The following is a 23,478-nucleotide window of genomic DNA, read 5'->3' as shown; positions in this document are numbered from 1 at the left end:
CGGAGACCTGGGTTTGATGCCTCGGTACCACATACATAGAAAAAAGGTAGAAGTGGTGCTGAGGCTCAAGTAGTTGAATTCTGGCCTTGGGAAAGCCCAAGGTCAGTGCTCAGGACTGGCATGGATACGTGTGCGCATGCGCGCGCGCGCGCGCGCACGCGCGCGCGCGCACACACACACACACACACACACACACACACACAGTCCTTTGTGGTACAAAGGACAGTTTGAATACAACAGAAACGAAACTAACCATGTAAACAAAGATTCACTCCACTGTTTATCTTATACACACTCTTTTTTTTTTCACAATAAAAGTCAAAAAGCAAGGAGAAAGATTGAAGAAGTTTATTTCCAGCTCTCTGATGACTAGATTCTCGTAAGGTGCATCAGCCATGACCACCAAAAGTGTCTCTAGACTTCACTAGGAAGTTATGCAGTGCACAAAACAAGGTATATAAAGTTAACACCAACATCTGTAATTGGTATTTTGTTTCTTTAGAGGGGAATGCGTGAAGGAATTTATAGGAAGTGAAGAAACTATACGTATATACATATGTTTATATATGAAGCCAAAGTAGTATATAGCCTCACAGAAGACTAAGGGTAAAAGTTTTCTTTTTTTACAAAGGCTATGATAGGCTATGAAAAGCTATCATATATCCCTATGTAACTGGACACAGGATCTATTACAATGCTCTAATTCAGGATACAGCTTAAATGTTCTAAAATAAAATATTAAGTATACCCTACTTCATTTCTCTCTCTGTCTCTCTTTTTTTTCTTTTTTCTTTTTTTGTGGGTCATAGGGCATGAACTCTGAACCTGCACATTGTCCCTGAGCTCTTCAGTTCAAGGCTACCACTCTACCCCTTGAGCCACAGCCCCACTTCCCATTTTCTAGTAGTTAATTAGAGATAGGATAGAAAGTCTCACGTTCTTTAGTGCCCGGGCTGGCTTTGAACTGTGATCCTCTTGACCTCAGCCTCCTGAGTAGCTAGGATTACAAGTGTGAGCCACCCTGCTTGAGTCTCTCTTTTTTTTTTAATGCTGTTTAACTTATTGAGTTAATTTTATGGCTACTCCAAATACCACTTGCATGCTAGCTCGGGGATCAGGCTATAGGCTGCCTGATACTGGTCAAGTTACATACAGCTTATGTAAATCTCTCCTCTCTCACCAATAAAATAAGCAAACATACTGCTTACTGCACAGTTTGCTGTACAAGCTAAATCAAACAGTTCATGTGTAAGTGCCTACCACTGCAAACAAAATAAGTGCTTAATATGGCTGTCTATTTCTTTTAATTCAAGAAGGCTATTGCTTAAAAGTCAATCGTAGCCGGGGGTTTGGCCTAGTGGTAGAGTGCTTGCCTACTATCCATGAAGACCCAGGTTGGATTCCTCGGTACCACATACATAGAAGAAGCCAGAAGTGGTGCTGAGGCTCAAGTGATAGAGCTCCAGTCTTGAGAAAACCCAAGGACAGTGCTCAGGCTCTGAGTTCAGGCACTAGGACAAGCAAAAAAAAAAAAAAAAAAAAAAAAAAAAAAGGCAATGCTTAATACAGATGCAAATATCTTATACTTACTGCCTTAATAAAAATTTTCAGTTTTTCCAAGGCAGACAATTATGAAATAATAAAAATGCAGGAAATTTTGTGTCATAGTTAGTGTCATTCAGAGCAGGCTTCAGGAGCTAGCTTTCTCTCCATTGTGGTAATCCTTTCTATTGTGCCATAGAACAACTTTTCAAGATACTTTTTGGTTAGCACTGGGTAAGGGGAAGTAAGACTAGCAAGGCTAGGGAGAGGCTCCTACTATTTTACTTTGAATGTCTTTCTTGTTTTGTTAAAAAAAAAAAAAGTAACTGTCACTTTAAAAATAATAATCCAAATAAACCTATGTACAATATACCAGATAACAAAGTCAGATACAGTAACCACATTTGATTAACCATAAGGGGAAAAAAAGATAAAAGATATAACTGTACATAGTTCATTAAGAACAACTATCACACATACTCAGAAAAGGCCAGGAGTGGTGCTATGCCTCAAGTGGCAGAATACGAACCTTGAGAAAGCTCAGAACTGGCAAAAAAAAAAAAAATTGTATTTCAACTTCAATAATTTTTTTTTTGCCAGTCCTGGGCTTGAGCTTAGGGCCTGAGTACTCTCCCTGGACTTTCTCAAGGCTAGATCTCTACCACTTGAGCCTCAGCACCACTTCCAGATTTTTTTTCTATGTATGTGGTACCGAGGAATCAAATCCAGGTCTTCATGCATGCTAGGGAAGCACTCTACCAGTAGGCCAAACTCTGGGCCCCTTCAGTGAAATTTTATATCAGTCAAAATTCTTTCCTTTATGTTCAGATAGTGCTTTGGTTTTTGTTCTTTTCTTTCTGACTGGTTAATGGTTGATTCGTTTTAGGTTTTTTGAAATTGAACTGGTACATAGTTCTGATTACCCTGAAACTCAAGATCCTCTTACCTTAGCCTCCTGAGTGCAGAGAGGTACATACCACCCTGTTGGCTTAGGCTTTAATTTATAATATCATTACTCTTTATATCATGATGATAATAGTAACTATGTCTTCAATTAGACTAAGGTTTTTTGTTCTGGTTTTAGTGTTTTGTTTTGTTTTGCCAGCCCTGGGGCTTGAACTCAGGGTCTGAGCACTGTCCTTAGACACTTTTTGCTCAAGACTATAGCACTCTACCACTTGAGCCACAGCACCACTTCTGGCTTTTTCTGAGTCTGTGGTACCTGTGGAACCCAGGGCTTTGTGCATGCTAGGCAAGAACTCTTTCTACTAGGCTATACTCCTGGCCTTACACTAAGGTTTTTGAGATTTTTTTTCTAAATTTATCCTCATTTGTATCATGGACTTGCTGTTAGTCTCCTTGAACCCTTGATGGGTTCTGTGACCAGTTAGACTATTATAGTTCCAGGCTTGGCCTTTAACTAATTTGACATCTTCCATGTTTTCTTTGGAACACTTACTCTTAGAAGGCCCGATATCATTTAAGATCATTCTGTGGAAACACATGCTACATGCAGAGGCTCTGAAGAACGAGACTATCAGGCATGAATGAAGAAAGCATGTTAGAAACAAACTCTTGAGGGCCAGCTGCTCCAGAGGACACAAAATGCAACAGAGCACTTCTCAGATGCCTTAAGGTCAAATAAAATGCTTAATCTGATCATTTGAAATACATTATAAATTACAAACACCTTCCTACATTCACATCCATTCTTACTCTTCCTATTTCCTGTCAGCATTCTATGTAAAACTTTCAAAAGCTTGCTTGTCCCTCTATTCTCATTGCTTAAATTCCATTCCAGGTTGAACTCAATTTTTTTTGCTGTTTTACTTTTCTGTTCCAAACTCATAAATACAAACTTCAAATGAGTTCTGCACTGTGGTTTGCTATAGTACAACCTCCTTATCTCCCAAGTTACGAATCTTGTTACCCGCTTCAAAATCTTATCACATTCTTTATTGAGAAGACTCACATTCTTGACCCTATGCTGAATTGTAGTCTCCACTAATTAGTATTGTTTTGAAGCACCATTTCCAGTTTGATTGTATTTGGAGATAGGCCTTCAAAGATGTAATTAAATGAGGTCACATAAGTGGAAACTTTATAGTAGGATTAGTGTATTCATGAGAAGAGAATCAAGAGAGCTCTTTGCCTTCTCAAAAGACTAAATGTAGAGCTCCCCTATGACCCAGCAATTCCACTCCTTGGCATTTACCCAAACATCCAGAAACAAGGACATACTAAATCCACTAGCACAACTATGTTCACTGCAGCACTATTTACCATAGCAAAGATATGGAACCAATCCAGATGCCCTTCAGTAGATGATTGGATCAAGAATATGTGGTACTTATACACAATGGAATTCTATGCTGCCATCAGAAAGAATGATATGGCCCCATTTGTAAGGAAATGAAAGACTTGGAAAAAATCATATTTAGCAAGCCAGACCCAAAGGAACATAGGCTCAATGGTTTCCCTCATTTGTAATAATTAGGACACATCTAGGACTCTCCTAGCAGAGGATTACAGTATCACAAAACCTAGGTATATAAGGTCATATAGGATGAGAGTAAATGAAAGGATCTCTAGGATATGGAAACAAGATCTTCATCTTGTGTGATTGTTGCTCTTAATGTAGTATATTATTTCTCTTTTCTTTTATTGTCCTTTGGTTAATCTCATATTGTTATTGTATCTGACTTTGTTAGCTGATACATTGTATATATGTTTATTTGAAATATGAAAGGGAAGGGGAAAAACAAGATTACTGGGAGGGGGTGGGGGAGGGAAATGGGACAAAAACATGGGAAGGGGTATCAATGTGTGAGAAGTAATGCACCTACTATCTGGTGAATGTAACTGTAACCCCCCCTATACATTACCCCAACAATAAAAAATAAAATAAAATTTAAATAGGAAAAAAAAAGAACAACAATCACAAAGATAAACCTCTTGTTTATTTGAAATTGGGAAGGGAGAAAACAAGATGATTGTGAGGGGGTGAGTGGAGGGAAAGAGGGACAAAAACATGAAACACGGGATCACCCACTACTTGATGAATGTAGTAACTGTAACCCCTCTATACATTATCCTGACAATAAAATACAAAAAAAAAACAAAAACAAAAACAAAAAACCCACCCCAGTCAGGTGCCAGTGATTCACGCCTGTAATTCTAGCTACACATGAAGTTGAGATATGAAGAACATGGTTTGAAGTTAGCCTGAGCAGAAAGTCCATGACAGTCTTATCTCCAATTAACCAACAAAAAGCAGGGAGCAGTGGCTTGAGTGGCGGATTGCCAGCCTAGAACAAAAAAAGGTAAAGGACAGCACCCAGGCTAAATTCAAGCCCTGGTACCAGCACTATAAACAAATAAATAAATATCTTCCCTTTATTTCCCCCTTAAGGGACTTATCATACTTATGATATCATTGTAGACCTGATATCAGCAGATTATATCTCTAAATAGTAAGCACACAAAGCCAACCAAATAATCTGGCTTCTCTTTCTATAATACAAAGCCATGTTGCATAGGGAAAAACAACACAAAACAAAGATAGCAACATGACAGTTTTTCTACTTTAAATTCTGAATACTTTAAATGCTATTTGAACAAGTCGAAGAAAATAAGTACTTTTAAAATATCTTCAATTTGGGGCCGGGAGTTTGGCCTAGTGGTAGTTTGCCTGGCATACATGATGACCCAGGTTCGATTCCTTGGTACCACATACATAGAAAAAAGCTGGAAGTGGAGCTGAGGCTGAAGTGGTAAAGTTCTAGCCTTGAGAAAATCCAAGGACAGTGCTCAGGCCCTAAGCTCGTGCCCAGGACTTGCCAAAAAAAATATATATATATATACATAAATATATATATGTATATATAATTTTTAACAATAACCTCAGAGAAATAATCTACATTTTAAATTTGGCTTTACAGACTCAAAGGAACTTAGGCTCAATGGTTTCCCTCATTTGTCATAATCAGTAGAAACCTTGGGCTCTACTAGCAGAGATCTGCAATAGAGCAAAATCTTGATACATAAGGCCATATAGTATGAAGCAAATTGAAAGGACCTCCAGGATATTGAAACAAAAGCCATATAATGAATGATTGTTGTCCCTAATGTACTATGTTGTCTCTCATCTCCTTTGCTGTCCCTTGTTATCTCATATTGTTATAGAATCTCACTTTGTTATCTGATATATTGAATTTATTTGTATTTGGTTATTTGAAATTTGATAGGGAAGGGGGGAAAACCAAGAGGGGTGGGGGGTGGGGGGGGAGGGTAATGGGTACCAAGACATGTGAAAGGGTATCAATGTATGTGAATTAATGCACCTTCTATCTGGCAAATATCATGTAACCCTTTTACTAATTACAATAAAAAAAATAAAATGGTAGTTGCCAATATTTGGGACTACCAGAAGTTGAAAAAAAAATAAATAAATAAAATAAAATTGGCTTTATTATACTGAGTTTTGTTTATTAAAAAAGGTAAAACTTTTCTAAGAAATGAAGTGTATGTGAGTAAAAACAAAGAAGCAACTTCATAAACTATAAGCTAAAGAAAATGAAAGGAAAAACGTTTGTATAGCTTGTCATTCCACTTAGTGTGAGAAATACTTGCTAAGTTCTTCCTGACTGCTGTACTGAACAGGAAATGGACAGGTTTGCTGAAGCTGAGCATCACAGAACACTCAGGATTATGCAAATTTGACATACTGAGGAACTAAAAAGCGCCCCCTATTCTGAGACAGTAACCATCTTGTTGTTTATATAAACTATGAGTGACCCAAAAGTGCACATAAATTAAAGAAACAGAATTGTGGTGCCCATAAATTCCAGGAACTGACACGTCTGTGTTAAAATTAACCAAAACTCACGTAAATTCCAGGGACAGCATTTGTTTTCTAAGCCATAAAACTACCCTCAAGACAGCTAATTAGAACTCACCAGCGTGGGAACTTCCCATTAGCTCCAAAATCGCCCAGGACTGCCCCTAACCCCTCTCCCCCCACCTTATCTTAAACACCTAGTTGCTGTAAATCTGTGGTCTTTGCCTTTATAAGCCCTGTAAAATTTCAGCTTGGGGCCTCCTCCTAAGCTCCGCTGTGTCGGTGTGTAGGACAAGGCCTGAGCTGCAGCCCGCCTGAATAAAGCCTTGCTTTTACATTTCGAAATGTCTGGCTCTTGGTGGTCTTCTTGGTGGTCTTGCGGCGCAGGCATTACAATACAGTAAAAGCACAACTTTGATAATGCTTTTGAACATTTCCAATAAAATCAGGAGGATATAATGAAACTCGAGCTCCAAAATAAGTTGTGATTTTTAAAAATTTCAACCCCAGCCAGGTGGTGGCACACATCTGCAAATCTCAACTACGATGGGCATGTAGGCAGGAACAGTGAAATCCAAGGCCAGCCCTTGGCAAAAGCATAAACCCCATCCCACAAGAAAGCCCTGCGTTCAAACCCCAGAACTGTTAAAAGAAAAGAAAAGAAAAGAAAAGAAAACATCCCAATTCAGATTCAATGGATTTCACACCATAAAATGTAGAATTCCTTAGTACTGGAGCTAAAAGTCTTAAATTCAAGGCCAAGGGTGGTGGTGTTACAGGGCTGTAATCTCAGAAGTCTGAGGCAGGAAAATTGCAACCACAGAGGCAAGCTTGTCTCAGAAAGTCAGTAATGAATAAAACTGAAGAAAAAGAAAGTTGGCCATTATTCCTTGCAGAAATTATACAAGTCTTCTGAGGAATACTATCTGATTCACCAATGAAAATACTGTTAGAAGAATTATGATAATATAGACAACGAAGACACCATATTATCAAAATAAAAATACATGAGTGGTAAGGCTACAGTAGAACTCAAACATTTCTTCTTATCCTCCTCTACTGATCATTTTAGATTTCATTAGAAAGATCAGAGCTGAGTTGCTTTTTGTTTTTTGGGTTTTTTATTTAATGATACTGCCTTAACAGGCAGGTACTCTATAGTTGAGCCATACTCACAGCACTTTTGTGCTCCAGCTACTTTTTAGAAAAGGTCTTGCTTCCTGCCTAGGCACAAGTATAGATTGTGATATTCCTATTTTTTATTTCTCACTATAGATGGGATGACAAGAGCATGCCACCATACTCAGCTATGGATTTAAAAGGGGTCTCATAAACCTTTCTGCCCAGGCTGGCCTCCAACTGTGATCTCCTGTTGTCAGCTTCCAAAGTAGCTAGAATTACAGATATAAGCCACTGGTGCCCAGCTGGGACTGACATTTTAAGTTTTATATTTCTCATTGATAGTTATTTTTTGATCATCCAACTTATTTTGAAATTCCAGGACATTTTTAAAAAGCATTTACTGAAGAAACAGAAAGGAGGAGGCTTACCAAGATGTACCTCCTACTAAAAATACCCCTGCACTGAAAATATACCCTATACTGAAAATAACCTATAGTGGAAAAACAAAAAATCCCAATGTAATCTAAGCACTGAACTTCATAATTGTTAGAAATTTCGAGGACACCGCCTAATCCAGCTCCAAAAATTTGTCTTGGTTTTCTCCAGTTAAACTGTAAAGATATTGTAAGCTAGTACAAATTAGTCACAATGAGTCACAAGGATATACAAACTCCAGAACAACAGTTAAAAGAAAGAGGGGCATAGGGCCAGAAAAGGAAAATTGTATCTAAAATGTTTTGTTGCCTTAAAAAAAATGACAAATGTCAACCTTTATGAGATACAGCTAACTGCCATCGGTTACCCTATTTTTCATACTTCCCTGAAGATTTGATCTATTTCAAAATTAAGAGAGTAATTGTAAGTTTTAATTAATTTAGCTTTTCATATCAATTACTGTACTATATACCAGTTTTTCTATTAATTCTTCCCAATCCCATCTTTAGTTTATTAAAGTAACATGAACCAACCATGTATTTTCACATGCATTCCCAAACCTGAAGAACATATACATTCCTTTCACTCTTTTAGCCACTGAATAAAGAAACATTTTCTACTGATAGGCTTAATTTTTTCGGAATAGACTTGACTCTGGCACTTGGTAGTAAAAGCCAAAACAGAATCTGTGAGGTCAGCCAGCCACAAACATTGGTTGAAGTTCAAGGTATATAATCAAACCTAAAGTCATACATTGGTATTTCAGTTTGCTCTTCCTCATGAGTATGACTGTCAGAGACCAGTATGATTCCACATGTTCAGTGGGATGGTAGTTACTCAGAGAACATAAAACAGAGCTTCTCGGCTCTCAAAGGGCCTCTGCATATGATTCACTGGAAGCGTGAGAAAGCCCAGTATGGGTGGGATTTGGAGGTGAACAAAAGGTAAAAAAACATACTGATGAAAACTAGCAAGCATATATGTATATACAAAAAGTTTCAATTCAGCCAGGGGAGGTGGCTCACTATAATCATAGCTATTCAGGGGGCTGAGATCTGAGGATCAAGGTTCAAAGCGAGCCCAGGCACAAAAGGACCCGAGATCTTATCTCCAATAATCACTAGAAAATAAGAAATGGAGATTGGCTCAAGGAAAGAGCTGAAGAGCTCAGGGACAGCACCCAAGCTGAGTTCAAGCCCCATGACCCAAAAAAGTTTTAATTCAAATCTCTCATTCCCAACAAATGAAAGAAATATATCAAATTAATTCCTGTAAGCACTCAAAAATTAAATTCAAAATGAAAACACTTTTTTTTGTTCAGTGACTGTAAATGGAAAAAAGAACCATACAAAAAAGATAAATTCTTCAGTATCAGTTTAGTTTTCAAATGTCTCGTGATTTTTCATCTTCAAAGTGTACTTTCATACTACACATTTCTCTTCAAATACAAATTACTTTCTAACTCGCATATGTCCTGGTATATGCTACCAAATTAAAGTGTGAAAGTAAACAAGGCAGGCCATAGCCAATTATCTAGACTGCTACTTTATCTGGGGACTAGATATTATGATAATACAGAATGGTTAGCCAAGTGTTACTGTGTACAGTGCTGACCTGAGCTGATTAATAAAGTTGAAAAAGAGTATCTGCCAAAATAAAATATAATGAGCAGAAGATAACAAGGGAGAACAAAAGACCTGCATTCAATTTTGAACCTTACAAAAGTCTTTTAACAAAAAAGTATTGTTCAAATACTTAATATCCAATATCTAGGGGGAACTCAAACTAATGCCTCCCAAACCCCACAAACCCACTAAATGGGCAAGGGAACTAAAGAGAGACTTACCAAAAGAAGAGGTTAAAATGGCAAAAAAACAAAAACAAAAAAAACAAAAACCCTACATAAGGAAATGCTCATCATCCATGGCCATAAAGGAAATGCAAATAAAAACCCTAATATACCACCTTATCCCAATCAGAATGGCCAATATTCTAAACTCAGACCACGACAAATGCTGGCGGGGTTGTGGAGAAAGAGGAACCCTGCTGCACTGCTGGTGGGAATGTAAACTAGTACAGCCACTCTGGAAGACAGCTTGGAGGCTTCTTAAAAAACTGAAAATAGACCTTCCCTATGATCCCACCATATCACTCCTGGGCATCAACCCTGAGCATCATAACCCAGGATATGATAAGGACACCTGCTCAGCTATGTTCATCTCTGCACTATTCACAATAGCCAATCGATGGAAACAACCCAGATGCCCTACTGCAGATGAATGGATACAAAAAATGTGGTACATCTATACAATGGAATTCTACATAGCCAACAGACAAGATAAAATAATGACATTCACTGGGAAGTGAATGAAACTAGAGTGAATCATGTTGAGTGAGATAAGTCATGACCAAAGGAACAAAAGCACACAGTCTCCTTGATATGTGGATATTAAATGCAAACAAAAGCAATAACTCAATATTTGGGTAGCCAAGGTTCTGGACATGGTCTTGGAGATATAAACATAACTATATTGACATAAAAAAATCTATGATGGGATATATACTCTATAGACATAATGTTATAGAGTCATATGTATCTATGACATACAAATCCTCAGCTTAATTTTAATTATGTTCTAAAATCCATGTGCCAATGATTGCATATAAATTCCCTTCTTGAATATTTGTCTTTTAAATATGACATTTGAAATACGTAAAAATCAGTGTTAATAAAATCTCTAAAAAAAAGGCATTGTTAACTTTCAAGGGAGAATAGTCTATGTTACTAATAAGCTGTATCATTTAAAACCATTCTAAAAAATACCCTTAGAGTACTAATAATTCTTAGGAAGAAATAAATTATTTCAAACCATCCATTAGGTATTAACCCCACACTAGGCACAATGAACTCAAGGGTGAACACTATCTTCTGTTTACGAGATTTAATTAAGGGACAAATGAATGCTACAGGGGCTAGGAGTTTGGCCTAATGGTAGAGTGCTTTCCTTGCATGCACAAAGGCCCTGGTTCAATTCCTTGGTACCACATGCATAGAAAAAAGCCAGAAGAGGTGCTGTGGCTCAAGTGATAAGAGTTCTAGCCTTGAGAAAACCCACAGACAGTGCTCAGGCACTGAGCTCAAGGTCCAGGACTGGCAAAAAAAAAAAAAAAAAAAAAAAAGGTACAAACCTGACAATCTACATGAAGGTAGAGTTAACAAAGGTTTAAATCAGTAAAGGAAAGGGTAGTTATGACTAGAAAAGACAGACAAGTCCCTGGCAGAGGAAAACAAGAGGAAAAGCAGAGGCTTCTATCCAAGAAGCTATTATAAGCATAAAATATTGTAGCAAATGTGAGCAAAAGAGACTAAAGATAATAGTAAAAGCTCGGTACTGGTAGCTCACATCTATAAGCCCAGCTACTAAAAAAGCTGAGATCGAAGGATGACTTTTTTTAAGCCAGTACAGGCAGGAAAGTCCCTGAGTCTCTGAGCACTAATCACCTTCTCAGAAAGAACTAGAAGTGGCATGGTGGCTCAAGTAGTAGAATGCTAGCCTTAAGCAATAGAAGTTCAGGGACAGCACCCAAGCCCTGAGTTCAAGTGTCAAGACTGGCCAAAAAAAAAAAAGATAATGGCAAAGTTTTCAGAAAATTGCTATGTTTAAATGGTATCCAGAAACACGAATGTGTGATTGTAGTATAGAAATAACCAAATGAGGCACCTAACTAACTGTGAGAATAAGAGGACAGTAGGAACTATGGCCAGGAGAATAGAAGACTAACACCTCACTGATAAAACCATGAATATGTGGACAATAGGGAATGGAGAAATTAATTTGTTTTACATTTTCTGGGTTTCTGGGTTAAGAAATTTAAGTAGATTGTCTATTAAGAAAATTGGGGGCCGGGAATTTGGCCTAGTGGTTAAAGTGCTTGCCTACCATGCATGAAGACCAGGGTTCAATTCCTCGGTACCACATACATGGAAAAAAGCCAGAAGTGGTCCGAGGCTCAAATGGAAGAGCTCTAGCCTTGAGAAAGTCCAAGGACAGTGCTTAGGCTGAGCTCAAGCACAGGACTGGCAAAAAAAAAAAAAAAGAAAATTGGGCTGATAGTTTGACCTAGTGGTAGAGTGCTTGCCTAGCATGCATGAAGAGCCAGGTTCGATTCCTCACGACCACATACACAGAAAAAAGCTGGAAGTGGTGCTGAGGCTCAAGTGGTAGAGCTCTAGCCTTGAGAAAGTGCAAGGACAGTGCTCAGGCCCTGAGCTCAAACCCAGGACTGGCAAAAGAAAAGAAAAGAGAAGAGAAGGGAAGGGAAGGGAAAAGGGAAAAGAGAAAGGGAAAAGGGAAAAGGAAAGAAAAGGTGGCTGGGCCGGGAGTTTGGCCTAGTGGTAGAGTGCTTGCCTAGCATGCACGAAGACCAGGGTTCGATTCCTTGGTACCACATACTTAGAAATAAGCCAGAAGTGGTGCTGAGACTCAAGTGGTAGAGCTCTAGCCTTGAGAAAAATCCAAGGACAGTGCTCAGGCCCTGAGCTTAAGCCCAGGACTGGCAAAAAAAAAAAAAAAAAAAGGTGGCTGGTATGTAGTTCAGTGGCAAAGCACTTGCCTAGCAAGTACAACGTCCTGGGTTTGATCCCCAGCACAAAAAGAAAGTGGGGGGGGGGGGAGAAAAGACAAAAATACAGTTTAAAAAAAAGAAAATTAAAGGTTTGGGGTTGGATACAAGTGAGAGACTGAACATTTGTCATTGCTCCCACACTGGTCTGAGACTTATCAAGACTTTCTCCTATAAGGACCCCCTTCTTCCTTCTTCTACTTTTGTGTCCCTTATCCCCATCTATTTTAAAGTTACGAGGGAGAGCCTTTAAAAGGTAAACCAGATCATATCACTATTCTGCTCAAAATTCTCCCACAGCTCCCACTTTATTAATAGTAAAATTCAAAATCCTTAGAATGGGGGCAGGAGCATGGCCTAGTAGTAGCGTGCTTGCCTAGTATGCTTGAGGTCCTGAGTTTGATTCCTCAATACCACATACACAGGAAAAACCAGAAGTGGTTGTCACTCAATTGGCAGAGTGCTCAACTTAAGGAAAGTCCACGAGCAGTGCACAGACCCTGAGTTCAAGCCCCAGAACTGGCAAAACAAACAAATCTTTACAATGGTTTACAAATCCCTTCATGAGTTGCTACTCCCACTCTCCTTTTCTCCAGACTAAGAGCCTACTACTCCTTGGTCATCTTTGCTCCACACTGGCCTCTTTGCTATCCTTTGAATATACCAGGCTTACCTCCGACTCCAAAACACTTGTTATTACTATTCTGCCTCTGCCTTGTTAGTTAGCTGGCTAACTAACTCCACATAGCTAACTCATTTGCTTGAGTCAAGAATGTTCAAATCCTGTATTCTGGAGGTTCCTCTCTTGTGTGAGAGGGTGCTAGTGCCACTCTTTCTACTACTTTGATTTCATTTGCTACTTTTTTCCTAGACTTCTTTTATCTTTTAACCTCTGACACAATTCGCTCATGTTTATTGTTTGTTGCTCTCTTTACTGGTAAAATATAAGCATGACAAAGGCTGAGATTTTGGTTTGCTAAAGTACTTCAAGCTAAAAGATGGCCTGCAAAATATTGGCAGAAGCTGGGTGCTGGTGGCTCTCGCCTGTAATCCTAGACCAAATATTTCTGTTTTGAAGACATTCCCAGTTCCTTCAGGCAAAGTACACATTCTCTGTACATAACTCCATTCAAGGACTTATTATAGGAATTGTTTTTATCCTGTATCAGATACCCCAATGGACAGAAGCCTAGTCCTGGCATCAAAAATTGTGTGAACAGATGAACACTTTTGTCTAGAACTGGCAAGATATATATATATATATTTAGATATATATATATATGTACATGTACGTACATATATATATATATATATTTATACATATACATACATACAGTTAAGCCTGGAAAAATAAGCATGCCCAAAAGAATATTGTACATATAATAACCAAGATATCCCCACTTATTTAATGTAAGTGGAAAGCATTATAAAGAATACCACCATCCTCCCAAAAGACAGTCAATTGAGCCAACACAATAGAGTCATGAGCAATTAGCCCTTAGCTGAACTCTGAAGCCCTTGGCCATGGAAAGATCTCCTGGTAGAAGCAAAGTGAAAACCCTCATACCTAGACCTAAAGCTAGTGCAACCTTCAAGAAGCCTATATATAAATACATATACAGACATACAAGAATATAAAATTTGTAATTGTTGTAAAGAAAGTAATTCAAACATGAAACTATTAGTAAAATGTGTTCAAAGGGTTTCTCAAAACCCAGCAAAAATACATGAATACATTCCAAATAAACACTCAAAACATACTGAATTCAAATAAGGCTTTAATTTTTCTTATAAAGTTTTATAATGTATAAGATGAACTATTAAAAAGCAATAAAGAATGTGAATTAATGCACCTTCTATCTGGCAAATAGCATGTAACCCTTTTACTAATAAAAAACCCTTTTACAATAAAAATAAAAAAATAAATAAAAATAAAATAAAATAAATAAATAAAAATAAATAAATAAAAAGCAATAAAGAGGGACTGGGAGTTAGAGGTGCTTGCCTAGCATGCAGGAAGACCCAGGTTTGATCCTTGGTACCACATATATAGAAAAAAGCCAGAAGTTGTGCTGTGGCTCAAGTGGTAGAACACTAGCTTTGAGGAAAAACCCCAAGGACAGTGCTCAGGCGCTGAGTTCAAGGGCCAGGACTGGCAAAAAAAAAAAAAGCAATAAAGAGCCTAGAAGGCCATATTTATAATAAGCAGATATAGTACTATACTTAAAGGAAAATATAAAAATATTCAAATAACACTTCATAGATAGTCCAATGTAAAATAAACAGTTTACTATCTGCTGAATGGCTTAGTCACTTACAGTTTGGCAAGTTTATGACCAACCAAAGAAATGTTAGTCATGGCTCTATAGTTTTTCTAGGTCACAGACCCCTCTGAGATGCCACTGAACCCTTAAAGTCCTGTCCTATAGAAAAGCATACACATGTACAACATGCATGTAGCATTTTTAATGCATTATGGCAGTCACTGAGCCACTACTGTCTATTATGAACTTTCTAGAGATCCAAATAACCCATTTGTAGAACTGTTGCTCTAATAACTAGAAATAGCAAATATGTAAGACTCCATAGAGGAAATGGCCTGATAATAACTCTAGAGCTTTTTCATCCAGTCATCAATGAAACTGAGAAACGTACAATATGAAAATTCTTACTCACTGAATTTTATTAAATGCTATACATCTAAGTTATGCCAAACCCCATGCATATGCCTTATGAAAGTAATCTTAAAGTTTTCTTAAAAAACAAGGTAATACTAGGAAAAATAAATAACATTGAGTGAGGATTCATTATTACCAAGTATTGTTGTAAGTATTTTAAACATATTCATATATAAGTGTCATATCGTGATCCTTGTTTCACAAATAAAGGCACAAAAAAAAATAGAAAGAGGCAAGGAACCATGACACAGAACAGAAATTCCTAAATGTAGAAGCAAGAAATTCAGATCTACAAAGTAAGTTTCTGCTGTACCAAAAAACTTCAGTTCTACAAAGCAAGAACATTGTGTCCAAACTCCAGAATAGGAATGGCAATCTTGATCTTTCCCCATACCCTGCCAAGATAGTCCTTACACACACCACTACTAGAAATGGGAACACAGAATGTAAAAAAGGAAAACAATACTAAAGGATTTCAGAGATGAAAACTGAAGATTTCAAGGATAACATATGTCAGTTTTATAAAACACAATCAGTGATAAATCATGCTTTGTAAAAACTGGCCACTTTGTTATATTAAAAAGTTTAAACAGGATTCTTTTCTCTACAAAAGAAATTTCCCAACCTCAAATGTTTTACAAAAAAACTTAGCCTCCTTTTTATCATCCTGGCATTTCTATTCCATAAATACAGGTAGAGATAATCTTACAGGTTCAACAAGTCTCCTTAAATCCCATCAATTACTGAGCATGGCACCCTTGTCATTTCAGTAACTGAGAAGGCTGAGGCAGAAAGATCAAGAGGACCACACAGGCAGAGTTAATGAGACACTTATCTCAAAAACAAAATATAAACAAAATAGGGAATGGTTGCCTAGTATCCAAAAGGTCATGGGTTCAATTCCAAGTACCACAAAAAAATTAAAAAATTAAAAAAAAATAAATTGCAGCAATTGAAACACATTTCGGACTCCTTGTTGGTACCATAACTATGCCCTCAACAATGTAGCACACAGTAAGTATATGTGTTAGACATGTTGTTATTTAACGTTTTCTACCTCCTATAACACTACACTACAAATTATTTTTATAGCATCAAAATAATGCAATGTGGCTCATCTTGAATCCTAGCCATCCAGGAGGCTGAAATCTGTGGATAATAGTTGGAAGTTGGGCAATTAATCGTCAAAAGGTAGAGCTTGAAGTGGAGCTGTAGCTAGAGGGTGGCCAAGAGCAAAAAGGCCAAGTAAAAGTGCATGGCCCTGAATTCAAGCAAAAACAGGCACAAACAAACAAAACACAATAAAGTCACATTTTTTATCTTTTTTTTTTTTTTTGTGGTCATGGGACTTAAACTCTGGGCCTGGGTGTTGTCCCTAGGCTCTTCAGCTCAAGGCTACTGTATTTAATTATCAAATGGAACCAACTGCTCCTAATTTACTGAGCTGCTGAAATATCTCATTGCTATCATACACAACTTAAAAACTGTATACTACTCATAACTTCATGGAAGCTAAATCCAACTAAAAGCCAGTCTTTAAAAGACCTTCTTAGTATATGAAGCACACAAGCATAAAAATTCACATTAATATACTCCCTAATATTAAGCAGTACTTTTAAGTACAACTTACACTTGCTTATTATCAGTTTAGCAAAATGCTCAAGGTTGACCTTACCTTGATAAAACTCAGAATGTCATCTCTTCACCTTACAAAGTGGCCAGATGAACCACATTCCTTCATTAGCTTTGTTCTATATTTACACCCTAAATGGGAATTAAACCTTTTTCAAGAAATAGCCACCTATCATTCATCACAAGAAAATAAACGTCATAGATGTAGCATATGTGAATGTCAGGCAGAATAACTTTGGTAATGGCCTTAGAAAAGCAAACACAAGTGTATACTGACACAGAAAATCTATACAACATGTCCAGGGACAAAATTAAGTAATTCCATTCCCACTTACCTGATGAGCTCTCAGTAAACACTGTTAATGTTTGTCCTCCAACACTTTGTAAGACAAATGGATGTTCTCTAGGAGCACTGACAGAAGCTGGTTTCCCTCCAATGTCATGAATATTTGCAAGTTCCTCATTCAGAGTAAATGACACCTAATAGACACATTAACCTTATTACAAGACATATATTCAAAGGACTGTGCAAAAAATTTTATTATACATTAATACTTTTTAAATTGTGTAGCTTTTTCTAATCAAACATCTTTTAAAACTTCATCAAAAATCATTAATAGTCATTAACGATAGAAAATCTATTCCTGTGTGTCAGAATGATGGGGCTAATCTAAAACAAAATTGAAATTTCTTTTTCCTCTGGTCTCTGAGGTCAATGGATAATGCCTCTCCACCTTTACTTCCAAATACCTCACAAAGTGCTTAGCACAAGAAGGAAAACATTTACTAAGAGTAAATATTTTAAGAACACTAAGGAATGAATTATACTGGAAATGAATTATACTATCCAAAGAGTACAAGAGCGAGGACTCAATATTTGCATACCCAATGCTATGGACATGGTAATGGAAATATAAATATAAAACTATATAGACATAAAAATCTATGACTCTATAGACATGTTTTATTTCATAAACTAATATATATCTATGACATACAAACCCTTTAGCCTAATTTGTAATAATTTTTTATTGTAATTAATAAAAGGGTTACATGATATCTGCCAGAGAGAAGGTGCATTAATTCACATACATTGATACCCTTTCACATGTCTCGGTACCCATCACCCTCCCCCCCACCCACCACCCACCCCCCGTCTTGGTTTTCCCCCCTTCCCTATCAAATTTCAAATAACCAAATACAAATAAATTCAATATATCAGATAACAAAGGGAGATACTGTAACAATATGAGATACCCAAGAGACAGCAAAGGAGATGAAAGATAACATAGTACATTAAGGAAAACAATCATTCATTATATGGCTTTTGTTTCAATATCCTGGAGGTCCTTTCAATTAGCTTCATACTATATGGCCTTATATATCAAGGTTTTGCTCTATTGCAGATCTCTACTGATTATGACGAATGAGGGAAACCATTGAGCCTAAGTTCCTTTGAGCCTGGCTTACGTCACTTAATATGATTTTTTCTAAGTCTTTCCATTTCCTAACAAATGGGTCGATGTCATTTTTTCTGACAGCAGCATAGAATTCCATTGTGTACAAATACCACAACTTGTTGATCCACTCATCAACTGAGGGACACTTAGGTTGGTTCCATATCTTTGCTATGGTGAATAATGCTGCAATGAACATTGTTGTGCTAGTGGATTTAGTATGCCCTAGATTTTGGATGGTTGGGTAAATGCCAAGTAGTGGAATTGCTGGGTCATAGGGGAGTTCTATGTTTAGCCTTTTGAGGCACTGCCATACTGCTTTCCATAGTGGTTGAACAAGTTTGCACTCCCACCAACAGTGTAGTAGTGATCCCTCCTGGCCACATCCCCTCCAGCATCTGTTATTATTCATTTTCCTGATCCTGGCCATTCTAATTGGAGTGAGGTGGAATCTTAGAGTTGTTTTGATTTGCATTTCTTTTATGACCAGAGATGTTGAGCATTTCTTCATGTGTCTATAGGCCATTTTTGTTTCTTCTTCAGAGAAGACTCTCTTTAAGTCTTTGGCCCATTTTTCAATGGGATGGTTGTTACTTTTAGTTTTGGAGTGATTCAATTTTTTGAGTTGTTGATATATTTTAGATATGAGGCCTTTGTCCATTGTTTGGTTGGTGAAGATCTTCTCCCACTCTGTAGACCCTTAGCCTAATTTTCATTAAGTTCTAAAAACTAAATGCCAGTGATCATATATAGAGATTCCCTTGTTGAACACTTGTTAAACTTGTCACTTGAAATGATGTAAAAATCAATGTTAATAAATTCTTTAATAAAAAAAATATGTGAAGACAAAAAAAAGTGAAGTACTTGCTTTTAAAAGCTTAAAGATGCATAAGCCACCACACTAAGCTATTACTTAAGATGGGGTCTCATGAACTTTCTGTTTGGGCTTGCCTCAAATTGCAACACTCCCAGTAATTGTCTGGGCTTGTCTCAAACTGCAATACTTCCAATAATCTCAGTCTCCAAAATAGCTAAGATAACAGGTGTGAGCCACTGACATGGTAGATATACCTAAATATGTAAAAGAGTAACTCAGCAATAGAGTTGTAGAACAAAAGATGACAGATGTTCTTCCCAAATGATTTTCACTATATACTATATCTCTCTGAAAAGAATAAATTTTACATTAAAGAAATGCATAAACATAAATTTATTGATCTCCTAACCATATAAGAAGATCAAAGGTATTTATGAACAACTAGCATTTACAGTGTCGTAGGTACTATATATATAGTATGGACTAGATTCAATGGGTTAAAATGTAAAGCCCTCAAAATTCCAAGATTAGGCCAGGTGGTGGCTGAGCATGGTGGCTCATGCCTATAATCCTAGCTACTCAGGAGGCTGAGATCTGAGGATCAAGGTTTAAAGCCAGTCCCTGCACAAAAGGACCTTGAGACTCTTATCTCCAATTAACCACTAGAAAATGGGGGAAGTGGGCCTGGCTCAAGGGTAAGTCCTAGCCTTGAACTGAAGAGCTCAGGGATAGTGCCCCATGAAGCACAAAAAAAAAAAAAAGAAAAGAAAAAAAGGAAAAAAAAAATTCCAGATCAAATGCCCTTGCCACACTGAAATAATACTAAAATATTACTAAAGCCACACTCATTTCTCAGTGCTGAGAAAAGGTTAGGTCAATGAAGAAAACTGCTGAGAATAAACAAGCAGAAAATTGTGCATTCATGTTTAAATATAGTCTTGTGTTTTAAATAAATTTCCATAAAAACAATCTTACCTCAGTTCTTCCTTGATTCCTGAAAGAGAAGAAAATATTTAATATTATTCAGATTTCATACTGCTTTAACAAGAGTTTAAAACCAAAAGAAATTATTTTAATTGATAAGTGCATTATATACTATATTTACAAATTAACGCTTAAGTTTAATCTCTGGCTTTCCCCCAACTATTTGTAATCCTACAGGAAAAAAAAATATATAATGCCATATTAAACCCACTGTCACATAACACTATTATTATTTTTATTAATAACAAATAATGAACTTATTATAATTCCAATCTTTATTTTTTCAGCAACAGGTAGGTTTACTTAAAACCTGATCTAAAGAGTACTTTAGCAAATTTTAAATCTTATCTATTCAAAGAGGTCTTATTTACCTACTGAAACCTTAAAGATCACGATAAAATATGAATGACTAGATTTGGCTGGACAAAAGCAAAATTAGGTAGAGTAGGGTTAGAGGTATATTTTAGGGGTAGAGCACATGCTTACCATGTTTAAGCCCCAATGCCAATAAAGAAACAACAAATGAAAATCAAAAACCAAAATAAAATAAGGAATATTGAGAGATGAAGTAAAAATGAGAAGGTCATAAACATCACAATCTAAAGCATAAACTTTAGACCATGAAGATCCACAGACATTGTTTGAGCAAAAGAATAGTAAGCACAAATATACCCCAGCAAACATGCCTGGAAAATATCTGCTGGAGTAAATATACAAAGAAAGGACTAGACATATGAAGAACAGCTACAAAACTATTTATCCATAACAATCAATTTAGTTACAACCTGTCTTCATTCCATTATTCAGTCATTTGCTCTGTCATTAGAGTATACAATATAGTCACTAAGCAACGTGCCAGAAGGACGTCATAAACAAGTACAGATCCTTATACTAAAAGGTCCCAAGCTAAAGGAAATAGGTCAAATCCATAAATAACACAAACAAGATTATCTTGTCAAAATGTAGGACAAATGTACAACATATTGTCAAGGAAATAGAGACTAGACAGTCAGAAAAAAAAGGATTAGAGGGGTGAGGTCAACAAAATGGGAGCAACTCAGGTGAAGGGAAATATCAGAAATGAGAAGCCATCCATCTACCAAGCACACACCAGAAAGACAACCTAGAGCCAAACTTGCCTGCTCTCTTCTGTCTCCTTTCCCCTCCTCTTCCCTCTGTTGTCCCTTCCCTCTTTACTCCCTCCCTCCCACTCTCATTTTTGTGACAGGTTCTCATTATGTATCATGAGCTAACCTCAAATTCTCAATCTTCCATCAAGGCCTCCCAAGTGCTGAGATCATAAGCATGTATCATCAAGCCACCAGTAAAGGATCTTTTAGATCAGACTACAGAGTTTATATTCTTAAGACAATTTCACAGACTTCCACTGCATATTAAGTATGACAATCCCCTTTATTAAGAAAGTATTTAGAAAAATACACCTAACACTTCATATAAAAGTATTAAATTTCCAGCTTTATTACAAAACTAGAATATACTATCTAGCTCCTTATTCAACTTGAGGCCAATCCCCTAGACATGTCTCAGTCAGGCACTGAATTCACCACAGTCCATTCGCTATCACTCCTGACATTAGCTTCTTGAGGCATTTAATGTAGCTGCTTTAAAACAGAAGGGCCATGAACAATGCACAGGCAAATCACAGATTGTATTCCCATAAAATCCACAGAAAAGCAATGATATAAAACAGGTTGCAATGGAATGTAAGGAAGAGAGATGCACAGCAGGCCATTAAGCTGTTAGAACTGACAGAAGAGGAAGTGGCTGGAAGTGGGTAGCAAAGTAAAAAGGATGAATTAAAGATCATGTTGACATTTTCAGTCTGGATAACTAGAAAATCACCCAGATATAATTAGGGAACACAAAGGAAAGGTTAACTTCATTTTCACATAAATATAATTAGAACAGCACCTTAGGTAGAATGATAAAGAGATTGATGAGCTCTAGATGGGTTAATTTCATGGGAAATGAAAGGTAATCTTCTAAGGCTTAAAATTTTAAAGGCTGATATATATTCCTTTACCTTGTGTTTGAATATATTAAGTGTACTTGGCTTTTTACATTACAACTATAATGTATCCTTACATAAAGACCTATAGGAAAACAATGAGCACCAACAAATGTATCTCCCCTTATGGTTTATCTCATATTGTTAATGTATCTGACTTTATTACCTAGTATATTGTATATAAGTTTACTTGTTTATTTGAAATAGGAAAGAGAAGGGGGAAAACAAGATGACTGGGAGGAGTGGGGGGAAGAAAGGGGGACAAAAGCATGAGAAGGGGTATCTATGTACCCACCACCTGAATGTAACCATAACCCCTCTGTATATTATCCTATCAATAAAAATTTTTAAAATACAAAAAAGAAAAAACAAAACAAATACATCTGCAAAAACCAATGAGGTAAGAACCTAGGCTATTCTTCATCAAGCTTTTCATATTGCTATATATTTTCTTCTTTCCTACTGAATCCATGTCTCAATACCTCACAGCTTCTTCTTCCATCTCCTGTCACTTTATGAAAATTACTTTACTAATCATTTGTCTTTCCTCAATTTTACGTACTTCTTGGATATAAGAAAGGGGCCATAAGTTTTTCATTGTCACTGTCAACTATCAGCAAGTGATAGTGTCCACATACAGGACAACCTAAAACAGGCTGCTAGACCATACCTGATAGACCTCTATTGAGGAGATGGAATGGAAATCTGACAAGTAAGGAAGGCATCCTTGTGGAGGAAGCAAAGACAAAAGTTCAGTAGAAGAGTATTAAGTCCAAATGTGACTTAACAGGCCAGTCACACATGGTATAGGGAAAGCAAGGACTTAACAAATACAATCACATGGAAACAAACAAACATATATTAACAATTACAGAAATGGGTCTTTCTTTTTCACAAAAGAAATAAAAATATGAACAGGGAGACAATGAACTTATCCTATGGCATTAGTCAGAAACCAGAGAGTGGTATGAATTCATGATTTTCAATATAGGTGGATGTGTAGACAAAAGTGTGTGTGTGTGTATGTGTGTGTGTGTGTGTGTGTGTGTGTGTGTGTGTAGATATACATGTATTTCCCATCTCTGCTCACTGAAGACCTAGGAGCAGCACTGAACACACTTGGGATGTCCAGGTCTTAGTTTCTGATTACCCTAAAAGGAGCCATGGCTCCATGAAGAAAATAGCTGGTAAGGCTAAGGCAATTATATACAAGTGCTCCAGTGCTGGGCTAATACAGCTCAAGTAAGACGGTAATTTCCATACCTATCCCATATACTCTTAAGAATCAATAGGGGGGAGAGGAAGCGGAAGAAAAATGT

General features: G+C 36.9%; 1 protein-coding gene across 1 annotated transcript in view; it reads right to left on the bottom strand.

The window, feature by feature from the left end:
- The window catches only part of Gtf2f2 (general transcription factor IIF subunit 2), a 131,206-nt gene that overhangs the window by 94,361 nt on the left and 13,367 nt on the right, over nt 1–23,478 (bottom strand). Inside the window, exons 3-4 of the mRNA XM_090342101.1 lie at nt 20,122–20,140; nt 17,208–17,352 (exon numbers count right to left, since the gene is read on the bottom strand). Coding sequence (XP_090198227.1) covers nt 17,208–17,352; nt 20,122–20,140 — 164 coding nt within the window. The remainder of the gene's footprint in view (nt 1–17,207; nt 17,353–20,121; nt 20,141–23,478) is intronic.

This window comes from Megascapheus bottae, chromosome 11 (assembly GCF_031878675.1).
Source record: "Megascapheus bottae isolate mThoBot1 chromosome 11, mThoBot2.hap1, whole genome shotgun sequence".
Taxonomy (NCBI): domain Eukaryota; kingdom Metazoa; phylum Chordata; class Mammalia; order Rodentia; family Geomyidae; genus Megascapheus; species Megascapheus bottae.
The sequence above is the reverse complement of the archived record's forward strand: the minus strand, read 5'-3'. Positions and strand labels throughout refer to the sequence as shown.